This window comes from Pan paniscus, chromosome 1, assembly GCF_029289425.2.
Source record: "Pan paniscus chromosome 1, NHGRI_mPanPan1-v2.0_pri, whole genome shotgun sequence".
NCBI lineage: Eukaryota > Metazoa > Chordata > Mammalia > Primates > Hominidae > Pan > Pan paniscus.
In genome coordinates this window covers 137775698-137796650 of record NC_073249.2, presented here as the reverse complement: position 1 = coordinate 137796650, position 20953 = coordinate 137775698, and the positions used below count along the sequence as shown (strand labels likewise).

The 20953-nt window shown below is 38.5% G+C and overlaps 1 protein-coding gene and 1 long non-coding RNA gene across 2 annotated transcripts in view; one reads left to right on the top strand and one right to left on the bottom strand.

The window, feature by feature from the left end:
- Window positions 1–2379: 2379 nt before the first annotated feature.
- Window positions 2380–20206, bottom strand: GBP4 (guanylate binding protein 4). The gene is given in 12 exon segments (XM_063599938.1): window positions 2380–4822; window positions 6181–6413; window positions 7272–7465; window positions 7939–8041; window positions 9502–9714; window positions 10947–11227; window positions 12170–12415; window positions 13814–14022; window positions 14213–14322; window positions 16521–16648; window positions 18338–18532; window positions 20029–20206. Coding segments are annotated over 11 exon segments (1935 nt in total). The 5' UTR covers window positions 20069–20206; the 3' UTR covers window positions 2380–4822; window positions 6181–6197.
- Window positions 20196–20953, top strand: part of LOC117974628 (uncharacterized) — a 66651-nt gene continuing 65893 nt past the window's right edge. The window contains exon 1 of the long non-coding RNA XR_008626362.1: window positions 20196–20292. This is a non-coding gene — a long non-coding RNA (uncharacterized LOC117974628). The remainder of the gene's footprint in view (window positions 20293–20953) is intronic.

Sequence of the window (20953 nt, the reverse complement as noted above, 5' to 3'; positions counted from 1 at the left end):
GTCAACCTTTTGGCAAAATAAATCATTCATGGTAATCTGGAATTCTATTTCATAATATCAAGTGTTTTAAACTCTGAACATATTTAACAGCCTTCCCAAAATCAAACTTCAGTTTCAAAATTGTCTTTCCCGATGCCTGGCTTTTTGGAAGGATCAGGGGGCCCCTGAATCACCCAGAGAAGAGGTAAACAGGATTATTTAACATATTTAGGTACATAGTATTGCCAAAATGTTGTTCAATCTTATTTAGGTTATATTTTTGTGAATAATGCTAATATATGTCCCAAAATTGTATGAGATTTCTAAAATTTTTAATGTCTAAGTACATGCTGTCAATTATAATTATAGTTATTATATTAAGTTATAGTAGACCACATAAATAACCAAATTTCCTTGTATAAAGCTACTAATCTAAGTAGAACAAAAAAATTAATTGAATAACCAGGTTTTGTTTTTCCTCTTGCAAATGTCTGTAATGAGCATTCTTAACAGCATAGGTATCCACCTCCTGAAGTTCCAGTTAAATCTTTTAACCAAATTCACTTTCTCTCACCTAGAGACCATCAAGCTTCAGAAGATCATGTGACAAATGTTCCAGCCAGTTCCAGTTGAAGACACCACCCCTGGCCATCAAGAAGCTACTCTGCCTCCACTAGACAGAGCAGGGTGAGAGTTCCGTGATCCCCAATAGGTAGGGACTTTGCTTCAAGCCAGCATGAAGCAGTTACAGAAGAAAGATCATTAGTCACCCCACCTCCCATAAAGATTTATGGGGATGACATCTCTCAGGGAGGAAATGAGGCAGGAAAATAGGATCTGGAGGCATAGAACATAAGGCCTATTCACACTTCAGCTATGCTGGGAAATATTATCTCCATTTACATAGGGCATACACAAAGTAACCAATGGAAACCTCTAGAGGGTATTTAAATCCCCCAAAATTCTGTAACAGGACCCTTGAGCCCCTATGCTTGGGCCCACTCCCACACTGTGGAGTGTACTTTCATTTTCAATAAATCTCTGCTTTTGTTGCTTCATTCTTTCCTTTCTTTGTGTGTTTTGTCCAATCCTTTGTTCAAGATACCAAGAACCTGGACACCCTCCACTGGTAACAATAAGCTTGAGGAACATAAAGTCAATGGAGTGTCCAGTCCCTCCGAGAGAACAGGGTGGCAGATTAAGACAACTGGGCATATTCTTTCTGACTCAGTGAGTCTTTTCTGCATGACTTCCTAAGATTGTATATTTTATGTTGAGAGCTCTAGAGATTGGGAATACAGTAAAGATATGGTAAATTGGGGACCTACTGGAGGGTAGAATATGTACTTAATCAACCCAAACTTGAGCCTCTGTGCTGGCTTTTGTAGTTGGAACTAAAGATAAGTTGATGAGGAAAATGAAGCACCTGAGATCAAGAGGTGGTAGAGAGAAGTAAATAAGCATTTTCAATTTCACAGTTATATAAAAAGTTCAATGGTAGGAGTAACAAGTTGGTGCCATGGCAACCCAAAAGGGGCATCTCACCAAGCCTCAGAAAGTCAGGAACTAGGACATCTTAAGGATGAGCAGGATTTGGTAGACAAAGGATAGAAGGTGAGGAAGCAGGGTTGTTTTAAGAAGTCTTTGTCCCCTGCAAAAAGGCCCTCAGTCAAGAGAATACTAGTTGACAACCCAGGGAACGTTGTATTTGACCATATATTTGGGGATAAACTTTGAAATCTTATTGAAAGGCCATAATAAAAACAAAATCAGGATGCATGTTTTGTGCCCTTTCTAGTTCTCTGTTCCAAAGAGAAGATGTTTCCTGTTGAGCAGACTTATGCTATTTCTAGTAATATTAATTACTTTCATCCTGTTGTGGGACCTCTCCCATCCATGTATTATGATTTCAATTTTTAATTCGAATAATTGTATTTATCCATTTTTGAATACATGATGAATTTACATAAAATATTGAAGACATATATGATGTAGAGTTATCCTCTCATTTCTCACCTTAACTATTCAGTTCCATTCCTGGTATGACCAGGATACTAGTATATTTTTTATTTTTCCAGAGGGAACTAATAATGTACACACATATTCATTAGTTCCTAAATTAAGTGGTAGCAGCATACTTTCTGCATCTTTTTTTTTTCTAATGATGTATCTTGGATACTTTCTCATAGTACAAATAAAGCTTCCTTTTCCATTTTAGTGACTGTAGAATATTCCTTTGAAAGTATGTCCCAAAATTTGCCTCATCGGTAAGTGACAGATATATATATATTTATATACCAAATATATACCAGATATATTTATATTTATATACCAAATATAAAAATAAAATATATATATTTAGTTTCACTCGTGTCTGTGTGAAGAGACCACCAAACAGGCTTTGTGTGAGCAATAAAGTTTTTTAATCACCTGGGTGCAGGCCGGCTGAGTCCGAAAAGACAGTCAGCGAAGGGAGATAGGGTTGGAACCGTTTTACAGGATTTGGGTTGGTAAAGGAAAATTACAGTCAAAGGGGGTTGTTCTCTGGCGGGCAGAGGTGGGTGTCACAAGTTGCTTAGTGGGGGAGCTTTTGAGCCAGGATGAGCCAGGAGAAGGAATTTCACAAGGTAATGTCATCAGTTAAGGCAGGAACAGGCCATTTTCACTTCTTTTGTGATTCTTCACTTGCTTCAGGCCATCTGGACGTATGTACATGCAGGTCACAGGGGATATGATGGCTTAGCTTGGGCTCAGAGGCCTGACATTTAGTACATTTACTAAATAGATATAAATATATATTTACTCACTATAAGTATATATTTACTAAACATATACATTTATATTTATATGTACTATATAAATACCCAATAGTAGAATTGCTAGACAAAATGTATGTACATTAAAATTTTGATATACAATTCTAACAGATCACTCTCACTAGCCAATATGAGACACAGTCAATTTTCCTAACTCTATGCCAGCTCAGTGTCTTGTTCTTCCATTCCTATGACAGAGTTGAAACAAGAACCTTATAGTTTTCCTTTGAACAACTTTTATTGTTAGTAAAATTCAACATTTTTAATCTCATATTTTTGTCTATTTAAAAAATGTGGCATTAATAACATTCAAGCCGAGAGCCAAATCAGGAATGCAATCCCATTCACAATTGCCATAAGAAGAATAAAATACCTAAAAATACAGCTAACCAAGGAGGCAAAAGATATATATAATGAGAATTACAAGATACCCCTGAAAGAAATAAGAGATGTCACAAACAAATGGAAAAACATTCCATGCTCATGAATAGGAGCACAGCTTTGTAAATAAAGGACATAGGGTGAGGAAGCCGGGTTGTTTTAAGAAGCCTGTGTCCCCTGTGAAAAGGCCCACGGCATATCTTGTAGAATTACAAGGAGTTCATTCTGTAGCAGGATGAGCTGCAGACAAAACTTCTCAGACACCGAGTTGTAGAAGGAAGGGCTTTTTTCAGCTGGTGGCATCGGCAAGCTGCTGCCTTAAAATCCGAGCTCCTTGAATGCACAATTTCTGTCCCTTTTAAGGGCTCACAACACTAAAGATTTCACATGAAAGGGTCATGATTGATTTGAGCAAACAGGCGGTACATGACAGGGGCTGCATGCACTGGTGGTCAGAGAGAAACAGAAGAAGGCAGTGAGTTTCCAAATGTTCTTCTATACAATGTCTGGAATCTATGAATAACATCGGTTTCTAACTTATGAGTTGATTTTTAACTACTGGGTTTAGGCCAGGCAGGCCCAGGCCTGGTTTCGGGCCTGGCGCTGGGCTGCCTGTCTTTGGTTTTACTTCCTTGTTGTTTTTTCTTAAAACAGGTACTGAGTATCAAACAATATAAAACAATATAAGAAGATCTCTCTCTTCCCTCAATTCTAGCTGCAAGTTTTGAGCACTAGACAGCAGAAATAAATTCCTAAAATGTTGAGTTGAGCAAATAGTTCAATGCTATCCCTATCAAACTACCAATGACCTTCTTCACAGAATTAGAAACTACTTTAAAATTCATATGGAACCAAAAAAGAGCCTAGCCAAGGCAATCCTAAACCAAAAGAACAAAAGGGGAGGCATCAAGTTACCAAACCTCAGATCATACTACAGAGCTACAGTAACCAAAACAGCATGGTATTAGTACAAAACAGACACACAGATAAATGGAACATAACAGAGAGTCCAGAAATAATGCTGTACACCTACAATCATCTGATCTTGGACAAAGCTGACAAAAACAAGCAATGGGGAAAGAAGTCCCCATTTAATAAATGGTGCTGTGATTACTGGCTAGCCATGTGCAGAAGATTGAAACTGGGCCCCAGCTTACTCCGCATACAAAAATCAACTTAAGAAGGATTAAAGACTTAAATATAAAACATTAAACTATAAAAACTCTGGAAAATAACCTAAGAAATACCATTCTGGACATAAGACTTGGCTAAGATTTCGTGATGAAGATAACATAAGCAATTGCAGCAAAAACAAAAACTGACAAAGGAGATCTAATTAAATTAAAGAGCTTCTGCACATCAAAAGAAATTTGGCCAGATGTGGTGGCTCATGCCTAAATCCCAGTAGTTTGGGAGGCTGAAGCAGGCAGATTACTTGAGCCCAGTAGTTCAAGACCAGCTTGGGCAACATGGAAAAACCCATCTCTACAAACAAATACAAAAAATTAACTGGTCTTGGGTGTAAGCACCTGTAGTCCCAGCTACGTGGGGGTTGAGGTGAAAGGACTGCTTGAGCCTGGGAGGTTGAGGCTACAATGACCCATGTTTGTGCTACTGCACTCCAGCCTGGGTGTCAAAGTGAGACCCTGTTTCAAAAAACAAAAACAAAACAAAACAAAACAATTAACAAAGTAACAGACAACCTACAGAATGGTAGAAAATATTTGCCAACTATGCATCCAACAAAGATCTAATATCCAGAATCTATAAGAAGCTTCAAAAAATTTACAAGCGAAAAACAAGCAACCCCATTAAAAAGAAAGTGGGCAAAGAACATGAACACATTTCAAAAGAAGACATATATGCATTTAAAAAGCATATAAAAATCACTCAACATCACTAATCACTACAGAAATGCATACCATCTCACACCAGACAGAATGGCTGTTACTAGAAAGTCAATAAATAACAGACGCTGGCAAGGTTGTGGAGAAAATGGAACACATACACTGTTGGTGGGAGTGTAAATTAGTTTAGCCACTGTGGAAAGCAGGTTGGTGATTCCTCAAAGAACTCAGAATTACCATTCAACTCAGCAATCCCATTATTCCCAAAGGAATGCATATTCCCAAGGAAATATAAATCATTGTACCATAAAGGCACATGCACGTGTATGTCCATTGCAGCACTGTTCACAATAGCAAAGATAAGGAATCAACCTAAATGTGCATTAATAATAGGCTGGATAATGAAAATGTATATACAAACACCACGGAATACTATGCAGCCATAAAAAACAGCAAGATCATGTCCTCTAGCAATATGGATGGAGCTGGAAGCCATTATCATAAGCAAACTAACACAGGAACAGAAACCCAAATACCACATGTTCTCACTTATAAATGGGGGCCAAACAAAGAGAACACATGGATACTAAGAGGAGAACAAGAGACACTGGGGTCTACTTGAGGGTGGAGGTTGGGAGGAGGGAGAAGATCAGAAAAAAACCTATTGGGTATTATGATTAATAATTGTGTGATAAAATTATCTGCACACCAAACCCCCATGACATGCAGTTTACCTATGTAACAAACCTGCACATATACCCCTGAATCTAAAATAAAAGTTAAAAAAATTAAAAATTGTGGTGCTGCTCTCTTCTCATTAATTGGCAAGAGCTAATCATAACTGAAATTATTTCTGTAACTATAATATAAATTGCAAATGGTTAATGGCTTCTTAATCTTACCAGTTGTCTTTTTGCTTTACTTAAATCTTTTCTAGGAATAATGTCACTACTTCTGACTTGTTTCCCATGTTTATAAATTATTAGTTCAATCAAAATTGTTTGTTTTTTGTGGATGTCAGGCCCTGATATTCTTTGATAATCACTTTTTAATTTTAAACTTTTCTTGAATGAAACTGCTATAACACATATACTTACAAAATGAGCAAAGGTGTTATGTTATTAAAATAAAATAAACCTCATTTTATATTTTCTTACCTGGAATATTCAGGCTCTTAAATACGTGAGCCGAGATATTTTGTCCCTACTCCAAGTAGCTTAGAAGCCCCGGGTAGAGTGACAATCATTATGTTGCTAGCCATGTCAAGGATCTTTAAAAGCCTTAACTGTTCATTTTTAGTGCTTTCAATTTTTTCTTTCAGTTGATTAATCTCTTTATTTAACTGCTCAGATTTCTTTTGAAACTCTTCCTTAAGCATTTCTTCTTGTACCTATGAAAGGGAAATAGTCCACTTTTGAAAATCTCCAATTTTCTTCAGGAGTCAGAGTTTTGTATTTAACTAATTCAACGTTTAAGCATATGTGTCTGTTTCTCTATTATCTTAGAAAACTCTTTGATGAATTTGTGTAACATTTCCAGATTGGACCTGAATCATGGGAGTATACATGGTTTACCTTTTGTGACATTCCCTAAGCAACATCTCACTGGAGGTAGAAAGAAATTTTGTTCCAGCACGAAGAATGCCCTTCGAGAGGGAATGCAGGTTTAATTCTAATTAATTCTAATTTCCACTGGTGTAGCAAGGCCATGCTCATCTAGCAAATAACGGGGACTGCTGACCCTGTATAAAACATTGGTTGTCAAGCTTCAGGTTGGGACAAGGAATATGTTTTACTCTAGTTGTATAGGATGAATCAGGCAGATACAGAAACAAATGGAGCAATTTGTGATCTTTCAGTATCATTTCATATCAAGCCAAATCTGATACTTTCATCCAGATGGATCTATTTCAGGTACTTTAGATGGTTGTGCCAAAAATCCCAAGGATTGGTGGACTAAAGTCCTATTTCATTGGGGCACAGTGAACCATCCTGTAGTCACCACAAACAGCAGCCCGGGACCCTGGGAGATGTCATGTGTACTCTCCAAAGTCTAACAAGAAGAAGATGCTGGATTCTTGTAGACTTTCGGGCTTCAGTAGAATTTAGATGCATTTGAGATTTTAGTGAAACATACAACTTTTGTGTTTCCTTCTGGAATCATGACTGTGCCTAAAATTTTGGTCCTTCCTTTCCTAAAGAAGCAGGGCATTGTCCCTCAGGCACTGCCATTCTTCACGGAGACTCACCTTCAGCTTGTGTTTTAGCAGCCTTTCATGCTCTCTAAGAAGGTTTTCCCTTTCCTCCTCCAACTTCTTCTCCATTTGGGCCATGTATTCCTGGAAGCTTCTCTCTTGAGCCTCCATCATTTGCTGCTGCTCCTTCTGTTTTTCTCTTAGCAGCTCCTGTTCCTTCTCAGCTGCTTCCTTCATGGCCCGCTCCGCTATTCCACAAAGGTTTTAGAGAGGGAAGAAAATGACAGTTATTCCTGAGTTCTACCCTCCTGAGCTCAGATCAAACCGACTCAGAGAAAAGCACAAAGGTGAGGGATTGGGAATCTCTGAATTATCTCACTAGCCATGTCTGGAAAAGAATGTTGAATAATGTGATGCGAAGGCACTGGCTGGAGGTTCAACCCCAATCTCCTTGCGATTTTGAGATTTAGCAGATTATATGTTCTATAGTGGGAGGAAGCTCCCTCCTCTATAGTAAGAGAAAGCAAATTCCAAGTATACAACATATTTTTTAACTATAGTCGCTGTGCTGTACATTTGGTATCCAGAACTTATTAATATTTTAATTCAATGTTTGTGACTTTTGAAGCTCCTTTTAACTGGAATATCTTTCGGTGTGATCAGCAAGAAGGCATTGCAGGAAACTCCCAATCCCTCTGATAGCTGAGCCCTGCCCCTGTACCTGCTATGGCCTTCTCTCCAGCAGTGAGGGCTTTGTCTGACTGCAGGATGGATTCCTCTACAACCACCTGTGACTGCAGGAAGTTCTGGAGGACCTCGTTTGCCTGAGGAACCAAGAAAGAGCAAAGACCTGTCAGGCAGCAAAGATCTCATCTTATGATGGCGAAATTATTGTTCAATAAAGTCACAAATCTAACCCTGTAAACTTTGCATAATTCTTAAGATCCAGTGGTTTCTTTTCTTCCACAGCCACAAGAAGTCCAAGCTCTTTGTTAAGACATAAAAACCCTGTGCAGCAGCCTCCCTCCTGCCTGTCCAGCCTCCTCTCCCAGGGATGCTGCTCACCACCCACCCCAGGGTGCAGACAACCCGACAACATAAATGGGCAGTTCTACAACACATTCTCAGTTTTTGATTTGACATCAAAAGCACAGGCAACAAGTGCAAAAATAAGTGGGACTACATCAAACTAAAAATTTCTGCAAAGAAAATAATCAATAAAATGAAAAAGAATTTTCTTCCATACAGAATGGAAGAAAACACTTGCACACCATAAATCTGATAATGGGTTAATATCTAAAATACAAAAGGAAATCATATAACTAAATAGCAAAAATAAACACTCGAAAAACCAATAAATATATTAAAAAATGAGCAAAGAACCTAAATAGACTTTTGTCAAAAGAAGGCCTGGCCAACAGGTATGTGAAAGCATGGTCAACATCACTAATCATCAGGGAAATGCAAATCAAAACCACAGTGACATTTTATCTCACACATTTTAGAATGATAATTATCCAATAGTCAAAAGATAGCAAGTGTTGGCAAAGATATGGAGAAAAGGGAATTCTTGGAAACTGTTTGTAGGAACAGAAATTGGTATAGTCCTCATGGAACACAGGACAAAAGTTTCCTCAAAAGGAAAAATTCTGAGTTTCCAATGGCTGTCAAGTACATGGGTCAGCCCTATCAGCTCCACCACTTGCTGGCTGTGTTGTCTTAGGCACTTTATTAACCTCTCCATGCATTACGTTTCTCAACTGCCTATGTGGACGATAGTGATACCTAATTTACATTATTCCGAGAATCAAACTGATAATCCAACAATATCACTTCCTCTGATATAGGAAGTGAATCATCAAGATCATCATCATCATCATCATCATCATATTAGTACATACCAGTACGATAACCATAATTGTACCCTATCCAGTCAAATATTAATTTGTCCATCTCAGGTAAAATAATACACTTCTGAAAACATAGTTGTTTGCTTCATAAGGTATCCTCTGTACTTAGCACAAAAACTATCCCATTAATTAATAAATATAATAAATGGGTTATTTCATCTGGATTCATGATGTTAAATCCTCTTGTAGAAGAAATATTTCTGATTTCTTAAGAGTGTCTAACTAATTGTGGATTTAAATACTAAAAAACTCAAAATAGCATCATGTTCTGCTTCCTCTCCACAAATGGTGCTATATTCTTAGATTTTCAGAAGGGGCAACAAAAACCCTCTGACGATCCTCTGTTATCCATCCCCCATTCCCCTTTTCCTCACCTTAACTCCTTTTCTGGGCACTAGCTTATAGTCCCGCTCAACCTGTTTCTTTTCTTCTAAGTAGAGATTGTGTCCTCCAGGAACAGAGAAAATTCCTCTCAAAATGCTTTCTGTCAGGTGCTCTGAAAGCCGCTTAAGCTCAGCCTGGCAATATTTGGCAGATGCCTCTTCATTCTGCAGCACAAAGTCTCCCTTCTTTTTCTCTATGGTGTCCTGCCAGAAAAATGTGGGGAAAACAGTAGAAAGAAGCCATTAGAAGGGAAGGTCCAACTGTGATCCTCTTGGAAGAAGTAGTCTGAAGGCCTCAGAGTGGACTGGGATATGGTGTAGACCAAGAGTCACAAGAATGATTTTGTTCCCAACTATGTGATCTGTGTGACCTGTGGAAAGCCCTTTAACCCCCCAGGGGTCAGGCTCAATATCTGTAAATTTATGTGGTTAGAAGACATAAACTCTATGGTTCTTTTAGGTATAGTATGATTAATAGGGATCCAGCCTCCAGTAATGAGCAGTAAAAAGTTGAATTCTGGCTGGAAGCAAAATTTCCCCAGAAAACATAGGTTGCTATGTATAAAAAATAAACATATGGCAAATCAACTTCACAGTAATGAATTAAGCATATTCTGATGAGAAAAATGAACCATCTGTGTATTTCTTCAATGAGAGTTTGAATATGTGAGGATACAGGAACAGAATTTTCTTTTGTTTGTATCTGTAAGTTACAATCCAGTTGCATTTTATCATTATGAATTAAGAGATTATTGTCACTTTTAGGTCAGTCTGAGACAGACTGAAAGACAAACTTTCAGTAAATATGCCTATCGTAAATAGATTTAAGATGTCCCATAAGGTTTCTCACTCCTTGGTACCCACACCTGCATAGTTCCTGGGCCTATGAATATGATAGATACTAATCCTGTGATTAGATTATGTTGTGTAGCACAAGTTGACTTTGAGAAATGGAGTGTGCCCTGTTGGGCATGACCTAATCACATGAGCCCCTTAAAAGTGGTTTTCTCTAGCTGGTGTGAGAAGAGGAATTCAGTGAAATTAGAAACATAAGGATTTCATGCATCATTGCTGACTTGAAGATGGATGGGTTTACCCAGAGCCTCTATATGAAATCTAAGCCTCTTTGACACCTTGTTTTCAGCCTGTGGCACACTGAGCAGAGTACCCAGACACCCTGACAAGGACTTCTGACCTACATAACTATGAGCTAATAACGTGTATTGTTTTAAGCTGCTAAACTCATGATAATTTCTTTTGCAGCAATAGAAAAAAAAAGTGACAATCCTCTAGAAGAAGGGTGACCTATAGCCCATAGAGCCCTGTTATTCACAAGAAACCACAGTGGTAAGGAGATGAACCATGGGGTCAAAAAGCTACACTTTATGCATCATTTCGGAAGGGCAGAAATCAGGAAGGATAAATGCTAAAAGTACCACAAGCTTCTTCTGGAATTCATGGTTTTCATCCTTGAAGGAGTGCTCCATGAAGACTGCAATGGCTTCCCTCTCACAGGCTGCATGCACGTCCAGCAGCTCCTGGAGCGTGTCTGTGGGGAGCCTCAGTTGCTGGGCCATCTGCTGGCTATAGTGGTCGGCTGCCCTCTGCACAGCCGCTGGGTTCTCAAGCTGGGCCAGTGCTGTCACTGCATTCTCCAGACAAGGTACTGCTCCACTGTTGATGGCATCTACATAAGTCACCACCAGAGTCCCCAGCCCTGAATCACATATATTTAGGGAAAATTTACAGTTCTTACTCATTATTTATACAAGTTTTAAGAGTCAGCATTCTAAAAATTACAAAAATTCTAATTATCTTGAAATTTCTTATCACTCCTTTATTCTCTTCCTCCTCCTTTTTCATCTTCCTCTATGAATTCAACTCTTTATAATAACATCCCTATTTTTCCTATTCACTCTTTTTTATGGCTCTTGGATTCACATTACAAAATTAAATTACTCATTGCAACCAATATGTTTTTGTGTTTTATGGAAAAATACATTTCCATTTAAATACCATATAAATGAGTTTGTTAGCAGGGAAAGTAAGTTATATAATTTGTGAGTCCTACTTCCAAATAAAAATGCAAGTCCCCTCATTTCTTATTCTTTACAAGGGAACTTGCATTTTTATTTGGAGACAAGAAATTTTTATTTGAAGACAGTAACATAAACCATTGAACCAAGCACAGGCCCATCTCACCATAGGGAGTGGACGACTACACAGGTTGCATGCCATGAAGCTAGCCCCGTACTTAATATGACATTTAAATTTGTTTCTCAAACTCTCAATGAGCTTGCGTGGAACTCATGGCCTGATGTTGATTTCCTGACTAATGTAAATTTATAAAATATATTATATATCTTCACTGAGAAACACTAATCCTATAGGACTTTTCCTCATCATGCAGATTTCTCTCCTTAGGAGTTTGTGTTTATGCCATTAGTGTATTAATTTTGTGAGATATATTAGGCCTCAAGAAAGTTTCACATGAGTAAACTTTAATTGAGAAACATTCATTTCTATGTGTGCAATGAACATCTCCTTCTCTGTATTCCTATACAGAAGCAAACAATATTATTGAAAAACTTGCAGTCATTACAGCTTCAACACATCCTGGACCACAGACAGACATGCTTTGGGACAAAAAAAGACTCACGCTTTCCAGTGACAATGATTCCCTCTCTCAGGGTCTTGGTCTTTGCATGGGTGAAGATATAAGAACAGAAGCTGTCTGATTGCATAAGGAAATGCCTTTCCAGATTTTCTTCTGGCACTTCGTCCATATGATTTAAATATTGTTTGTCATTTGTAGGCCGGTCAAAGACAAAGCACTTCCGTTTTCGGAAGAAATGCCTGATACACTCTCTAGGCATGTTCGAATTTTGAATTTTGGGATTCTTGCCTGTGGAATTGTAAAAAAGAGTGCTCATTGAAGAGACAGCCTGCAGGCAAGGGGGCTGAGGACTTTTCCAGGGATCTTTGCATCCCTGCAGCTCCCCTGCCTTGTAAATCTTGTTTTATGCAATCATACAAAACAGCCTTGTGCTAATCCAATGAAGGCATGGAAAATCCATTTTTGTACAGGAGCGAGAGTCAGGAAAGAACTCTTGGAGAGGAAGGGAAGACATCTACCACAAAATGAAGAAACTTATGACTGGTTTCCTTGGCTTTTGTGTGCTAGCCAGTAGACTATGTATTAAATGTTTTTGAATGATTAATTAAATGGAGCAGTTGTCAGAAATACTTTCTGATATTACAGTCCTATGTCAGAAGTGAAACATGGGCCCTAAATTAAAGCAACGCTAGAAATAAGAAAAATATGTTTCTTAGAAAAACATCATGAAGGTGAATGATACCCAAGTCAGTAATAAAAATAAAAAGTATTTCAAAACCAGAACCCCAAATTATAAACACCATAAATATGTTTAGAGATTCCTTTATCTGAAAAATCCAGAGTAAATTTAATCCAGATATAACTTGGAGACCTCACCACCTTTCAATGTCAGATTATATTAGGTCTCACATTGTCTTGCAGAGGGATTCTGTGGCATATATCAGTTATTCAAAACAAATGTTTGTTGAAAGGATGAATAAATGAACAAAGATGGATATTGATTGTAGGTGCCAACAGGTATCCACTCTGCTAAATATAGTCTGTTAAACAAACGTATAATAGATTGACAGCATATTTTATGAAGCTGTAGAATGAAGTAGGTGATGTTATGAAAATAGTAAAATGAAGGATTTGACAGTCTTACTGGAAGCATATGTGTTTTTTTTTTAACTTCCTGAATCTTTTGCTGTGTAAATCTCCTTTTTCTCTAAAGGATGTAACTATCCAGGCTAATGAAATAGATAGGGTGAAATATATTTCCAAAGTTAGATCATTTGACTTCTTGTGATTCTGTGTTTACCAGCTTCCAAGCTTATTAGTTAATTTCTCCAAATAGAATAGGAGGAGCATTTGAAGCTAATAAGTAACACAAATATATGAGTCTTAGGATGTGATAATATTAATTGTAATCCTCAATATATTTTTCATGATACTTATTGGTCTAAAATGATTTGATAGAACTTCGAGTTTTAAATTTCCTCAATGAATTTGAACCTCAGCCTCTGGGAAATTTCAAGTAAAAATAACCACAAAAATCATAATCACTTGTCAATCACCAACCACCATGAGCATGGGCCTCAAATCAATCCAGTCTAATGTAAACATTTGTGTCAGGTGCTGAATAGCAGGTCTTAGTTGATCCTATCCCCTACTGAACCTTCCCACATCCAGGCCATGCTCTGATACCTGGAATCAGCTTCAAGGCATTCTCCAGGTACTCATCTTCTGTGATGGGGTGTCCATCTAACTTTAGCTCCAGGGTAAAATCCCGAACAGTCCAAATAAAGTCTGGAAAGAAACTCGCAAACTCGCTGGAGTCCTCAGCTTCATTAGGTCTGGGGCAAGATTTTGCCCTGATTAGCTCTGCTAGCTCAGTCACATAGATGGGATCTCAGCTAAGGAAGGATAGCACCCTACACCATCATTTGCACATCTCACTTAGAAACAAGTTTTATACACGTTCCCTTTTGCACTCTGTCTTTTCTTACTCAGCCAGGACAACTGAGTCACAGCAAAGAAGACACAGTATCAATTCCCATTCCCCTAAACCCCATAAAACCTGCTCTTCACTTCCCAGAAGGATACTGCAGCTGCTCCAGGGCCTGGTGGTTGATGGTGCTCACGCTGTTATAGACAAAGCTGCTGCTTAGAAGCACAGCCAGGGCAAAGATCCACGAGTCATTCTTAGGGTTACTCTAGAAAGCATATAAAGCAAAAGACTTAGGAGTATTCTCTTCATTCATTCATTCATTCATCTGGTTGTTCATTAGCTATTTCAGCTGTATGATAGTTGAATAATAGGGTAAATAACAAATTTTGAAGCCAATGCTGAATTCAAACTTCATATTTAGATTTTTACATTAATCCTTTTCAGGCTATCGGTTCATTTAGCAGAAATGAATGACATTGTCAATGTGAGTAACATTCAATAAAGTGCCTAGAACATAATAGGTGCCAAGTAATCAGCGTGCAATTATTCCATTGCAATTTTGTTCTCACTCATGGCATATTAAGGCCACAAATGCTATTCAGTTAAGTTCAAAAACTTTACATTGTGTATCTGACAAAATGCAGACCCTGCATTTGGTTTTGTGGATACAAAGTTCCTCACGACAGTCCCTGCCTTCAAGAAGATGACTTTCTGGTGCAGCAGATAAACATGTCAATATACAAATTCAATCAGAATAATAATCACTGCTGGGGGAGGAAAACCCAAAGTTATAAAGTATAAAACAAATAAAAAGAAGGGAGGGGGAGGCACATAAATGTGAATAGTTACTCTGTGAATTCAGGAGCAAGAAGTGATTATGTTTGACAGGCATATGAAGGCAGCAGTTTGAAAATAGTTGCACTTCAAAAAGTTGACAGAGTGTGGACTTGTGAAGAAGGACGGGTAAAGCAGGTGGAAAGATCAATAGAAGCCAAGTCAGAATTGTCACAGCATGGTCATAAAAGGGCATTACACAGTTATTTCATTTGCCTGAAGCAGTGAGTATGCATGTTGGTGAAGTGGAAGAGGAGGCTGGAAACAAGATTCATGGCAAGACATGAAAGGGCTTTTAAAAAAATTTAGATGGTCCCCAAATCACATTACAAGTTCTAAGGTCAGCTAGTAGTTCTGCTGCTGCCATCAGTTTATATTTTGATATGTTTTGATCGCTTGACAAATGTAATTAGACAAAAAGAAGTTTATGAAAACTACAACATATTAAGAATAAATGTTTCACTTTGATATTACACTAAGAGAATAATTCAGACCTTTAATACTGAAATTTAAAGTTCAGAATTGCTAAGTTGGTGCTTCCTTCCCTCAACTCCCTTTTTTCAATAATGGAAGCCAAGGATCTACTGCTGCTACTTTCAATTCAGACGTAAGACTAATGCAAATAAGAAGAATGGACTGATTGCACCTAACACTTTAGACAAAATACCTAAAGTTATCTCACTTACAATATTCTTTGTGGGTCTAATTCATGCTATTAAAGAAGTCAGTGGAGAATTAATCTCCAAAGCTCAGAGAGTTGAACCAAAATGTTAGTGATAAAATTAATGCTTTTCTGAAAACTACTGAAATAGATTCCTTCACTAAAACCCTACTTTTTCATGGTCCCCTCCTCCAACCCCACACGCCTTAAATAGTAGATCCCATTGTTCCCATGGGTTACAATTTTCTCCAACAAGCCTTCTCTAAGTTGAATGACTGAACTAGCTTCTCACTTTTTGCATCTGTGAAACCCTGTACTTATCATACCCCATATTTCTTGTCTTCACAACTAGGCTCTTGGCCTTTACCTTGTTTACTGTTTTATCTGTAGTACTCAGTACAGAGCCCTGGAATTCATCTCTTCAATACATATTTATTAAATTATATCATTCACTCCAGTGTTAAAAATAAGAAGATCTACTCTTTTTTTTTTTTTTTTTTTTTTTTTTGAGACGGAGTCTCGCTCTGTCGCCCAGGCTGGAGTGCAGTGGCGCGATCTCGGCTCACTGCAAGCTCCGCCTCCCGGGTTCACGGCATTCTCCTGCCTCAGCCTCCCGAGTAGCTGGGACTACAGGCGCCCGCTACCACGCCCGGCTAATTTTTTGTATTTTTAGTAGAGACGGGGTTTCACCGTGTTAGCCAGGATGGTCTCGATCTCCTGACCTCGTGATCCACCCGCCTCGGCCTCCCAAAGTGCTGGGATTACAGGCGTGAGCCACCGCGCCCGGCGATCTACTCTTAAATATGCCTCAATACTTGAAATTAATAAGGAAGTCTGAGGAAACAGAATTTAGCCTCATTATTCATAATTAGATTTGAGTTTACAGAGATATGTACAGAAGTTGAAGGGAGCTGAAAAAATTAAAAGATGAGAGGTCAACCATGAGCGGTGAAGTTTCTCTGCCTTACCTTTTCTACATCGCCCAGACCCTCGGTGTCCAGAAGGACCAGGGTGTGGTTTGGCCTAGAGGGGTGGGGCACACACCACATCCAGATGCCCTTAGTTTCAGACTGCACTGTGGAGCCCAGAGGGAAGCCTGCAGGGAAGAGGAAAAATAACAAACAGTAACAGTGGATAGACCAGGATGTCCCGGGATTACACCGGTTAAACTTGTAGGAATGTTTAAGTGGCTGACAGGGGAAAAGGGTTGTTTCCATCTCAGGCAGGACAACTAATCTGACCTTTATATGTATTAAGAATTTTCTCAAACTTGTTTTCTTTCTTAAACTTGTTTAGTAGACAGCGGTTCAGTCCCTAATGGTACCGAGCTGCTGAGCCAGAGAGGAAGTAGGACATTAGGGGGAAGAAATGGCTGCATGGTCTTTCTTTAAAAACAGAAACACCTAACAGAGCCATAGGTAGATTGTCTTAAAAGTCAGTAAGACCAAAAGAGAAACCTGGTAGGAAAAAATAATTAAAAAAAAAAAGCCTTCACAAAATAAGAAATGAAAATGGCAATTAATATGTGAAAAGGTACTTAAACTTATTCATAGTGAAATAAATGGCATGCAACAATACATTCTACAGGGCAGCACAAGTTAAAAGGCTTTATGTTACTGAATTTTTCGCAGGATGTAAAATTCTCAGTCACTGCTAATAAGCATGTAAATTGCATTTGAATTTTGAAAAGCTATTTGACTTTATCTAGAAATTTTATGCACTCTCTGATTCAGAAATCCCACTTCTGAGAATATTACACAAAGGAAGATTTTGTACATATGCACCAGGATATAAATAATAGAGTATTAATGACAGCCTTATTCATTAAAGATAAAAACTGGAAAAATACCAACTTTCAATAATAAATAAATGTACTGTCCTTAGGTAGTGGCATACTGTCTGAGGGTATAAATAATGGGTACACATAGTAACTACAGAAAACTTATAAACTTCTTATTGAGCAAAAGAAGCAAGACATCCAAAAATACACACAATATAATTTCCTTTATGTAAAGTTTAAAAGCAGACCAAACTAAACTATTTTTTAGAATGCATATATATTATGTAGAACCATTTTTAAAAACCAAGAGTCAAAGAAGTGTGCCCTGAAAACAAAAACACTGGTGAGTTCTAGTGAAGGTATGACAGGGTATGATTTTTGGATGTTTAGGTTTGGTAATGTTTTATTTCTTGATCTGGATAGTGATTTCTCATGTATTCACTTTATATTTATTAACTTCACTGTAAAGGTATGTTGTACATACTCTTCTTTATGTGTCATAGTTCACATATTAGAAAGACTAACCAGAAGGGAATATAATTTATCAGAGTTTTGCCATGAAATGAAGCAAAAAATTAGAAATGGTAGCCCAATTTAAATAGAGGATACACAAAAATTATAATGCCTGTCCTTCTTCATATTTATTTTTTAAAACAGAATCTATTAAACTATATTTGTGTGCTATTTGAAGTGACCAGGTATCCTACACAAAAGTGATGAATGAGAAAGAAAGGGAATAATTGCTGGGGCTGAGCCCCTGAAGAGGTGAGCATAGATGGGATGAAGAAGACCCATGGAACGGATCTTTCGATAGGGTTGAGATGATTCTTTACTATTGGACTAAAGAGCGATATATATTTGAGATTGTAAATTTAGTGGTGAGAATTAGAAGTTTCTTCATTGGGAGAAGTCATGCCCTTCTTTAGGATGACCCTAGAGGGGGTGTGATCAGCTGTGTTATCACTGGTTCCAAGTAAATGGCTCCTGTCCTAGGACCACACTCACCATTGCGCTTTCCTGCAAGACGATTCATGAGATAGGATTTTCCTGTGCGGTATAGCCCTACAATGGCCACCACCACCAAGGGCTGAGAAATCTTGTCAAGAATCTCTAATGCCTTTGAATTCACTGTCAGCTGCTCTTCCTGGTTTTCCACTAGACAAATGGGGGCCATCATGATGGATTCAGATTCTGGATAACCTGTAACCCAGAAAAAAAACTCAGTAGAATACAAGATCTTGAAGTCATCCCTAAGGGCTACCTAAGGCACATACATATTAGCTTTTTGCTTGTGGAATGGTATATAAAATTTCTACGTTTTAATGGTATATAAATATATTTCTACATTTAATGGTATATAAAATTTCTACGTATATAAAATTTGTACATTTCTAATGGAAAAATATTTAGTTTAGCATGTCAAAGACTAGTACAGATCTGTTATGTACATTATTTATGATTCTTACAAGAACGCTAAAAATGCCTTGTCAAGGTGATGCATAAAATAAACAGAATTAGAAAATCAAGGCACTGATGGCAGAATAATTCCACTCCTGGAATAAATAGGGGCAGGATGTTACAAAAAGGAGATGAGGAGTGGTTAGAAAAGGCTCCAGGCATTCCAGAAGAATTTGCTCTCTCATTAATTTAATAAAGAGTATTGCGTACCTACCATGTGCTAATTAACACCATTCTAGATTCTCAGCAACAAGCAAGGAACATAATTGATACAAACTTCTGCCTCTTGGAGCTCTATTTGTTGTAACCCAGCGAGTTACAGAGAAACGCCACACTCTGAGACGAATTCAGGAGTCCGGCGTCCGAGAGACGGCTAGTGCTCAAAATTCTCTCGGCCCGAAGAAGGGGCTAGATTTTCTTCTATACTTTGGTTTAGAAAGGAGAGGTTGGGGAGAGGGGTCTAGTTAAAACAATCCTACAGAAGTAAAGTAAGCAAAAAGTTAAAAGGATAAATGGTTACAGGAAAGTAAACAGTACTAGGTGCAGGGGCTTTAATTCTATCACAAGGTGATAGAAGCGGGGCTTTGGGCTTTATCAACCAGGCACAAACGCGGGGGCTCTGGGTGCTATTAACCGAGCGAATTCCTGGGAACTGCGGGTATGGCTTGCCACAGTACCTTATCAGTTAATTGCATTCTTGGATGTGCTGGGAGTCAGCTTGCACAAGTTAAGTCCCTGAGGAAGCGGGGGGGCGGGGGGGGGGGGGGTGGAAAGGGGCTGCAAGTGAAGGAGTCGAGATGGAGACTGTCTGGCTCTCTTAGCTAAGGGAGAGTCAACTCAGGTTAAAACAAGGTAGGGTATCACATATTCTAGTGGGGGACAGAAAATTAATAAAACAAACAAGCAAAAAATGTGTATATGTATACTAGATGATGGTATTTCGCAGGAGAAAATGCCACAGCTCTGGGAGGAAGCCCGAGGAGGAGCAGCGCATCCTGGAGACACCGGTGCGCCTCTGGTCGCCGCCTGTGGACCGCCTAGAGACGCTGGGCCACACGGAGCAAAGCACTCAGGGGTTCAAGCAGCATCAGACTTCCCCGCGAGGTTCCTCCACTGCCTTTGTCACCAGCCAGTGTGAAGTCTCCAACCCTCCCCGTGTGCAGTCTGCGCTTGGGAATTTGTTGTTGTTTGTTATAACCCAAATATACCTGAAAGGTAAAGCTTAAGAGCAAACTTACCTGGTGTGGGCACTGCAGCGTGAAGAGTTCTCTCACCCATTGCTCTGTCCTCCTGCGCCTGGATCCTCGAGAAACGGACTGTTCTTAGAAGCTGAAAGTCCAGCCGGATTTACAGACATCCAAGTAAGAGTCTGTGAGAACCGAAATTGAAAGGACATGCACTTTGTGGGGAGTTGACTGTTGGGGATTTTCCTGTTTATCAAGACAGGAAACTAAAGGAGCTTGAAAGTGCTGGTTCCTCCACACCAGACTCCTGAAACTCAGGTTTGTTTGTCCCTCTTCCACCCTTAGCTTAGGTATCTTTCGCCTCCAAAATGAATATAGAGCAGCAGACATGAATGTTGTTTCATCTACCTGTCTCTCAGGGGTAATTTTGTCAGGGAAGAAATTTGAGTTTTTGTTTGCTTTTATTTTTTTTACATGCTTATATGTTTTTGTTTCTCATCTCTTTTCTTTAAGTTATTTTTTCATTAACTATAAAATGTGTGTGTGTTTGTGTGTGTGTCTATGGATATCTATGTATCCTCTAATGTTGTTGCCCAGAGGTGCAGTGGTGGCAAGTAAATACTTCTCTTTCAAAACACAAACATCTCATTGAAACTGGATCTTTTGGAGGACAGGAGGATGATTGGACCATAAAAAGCATAATTTATAATTAGGAGTCTTACCCAGGCTACCAGAAAAATGGACTCAGTTCCTAAAATGACTAGCCAGTTTGTTAACAGAGTTTGGGAAATCTATCTGAAATAAATGGGTAATGATTCCCCATTTGTGCCTATCCCTTAGATCTTCCTATTTGTTTAGTAATGTCTGATTAAACATTTGCAAATTAATAAGTCCAAAATTTTAGGCACTTAATCAGGTAAAATTACTGGTGCCGATTTTGATTCAAAACTTAACATTTATTTCCTATAAGCAATATTGA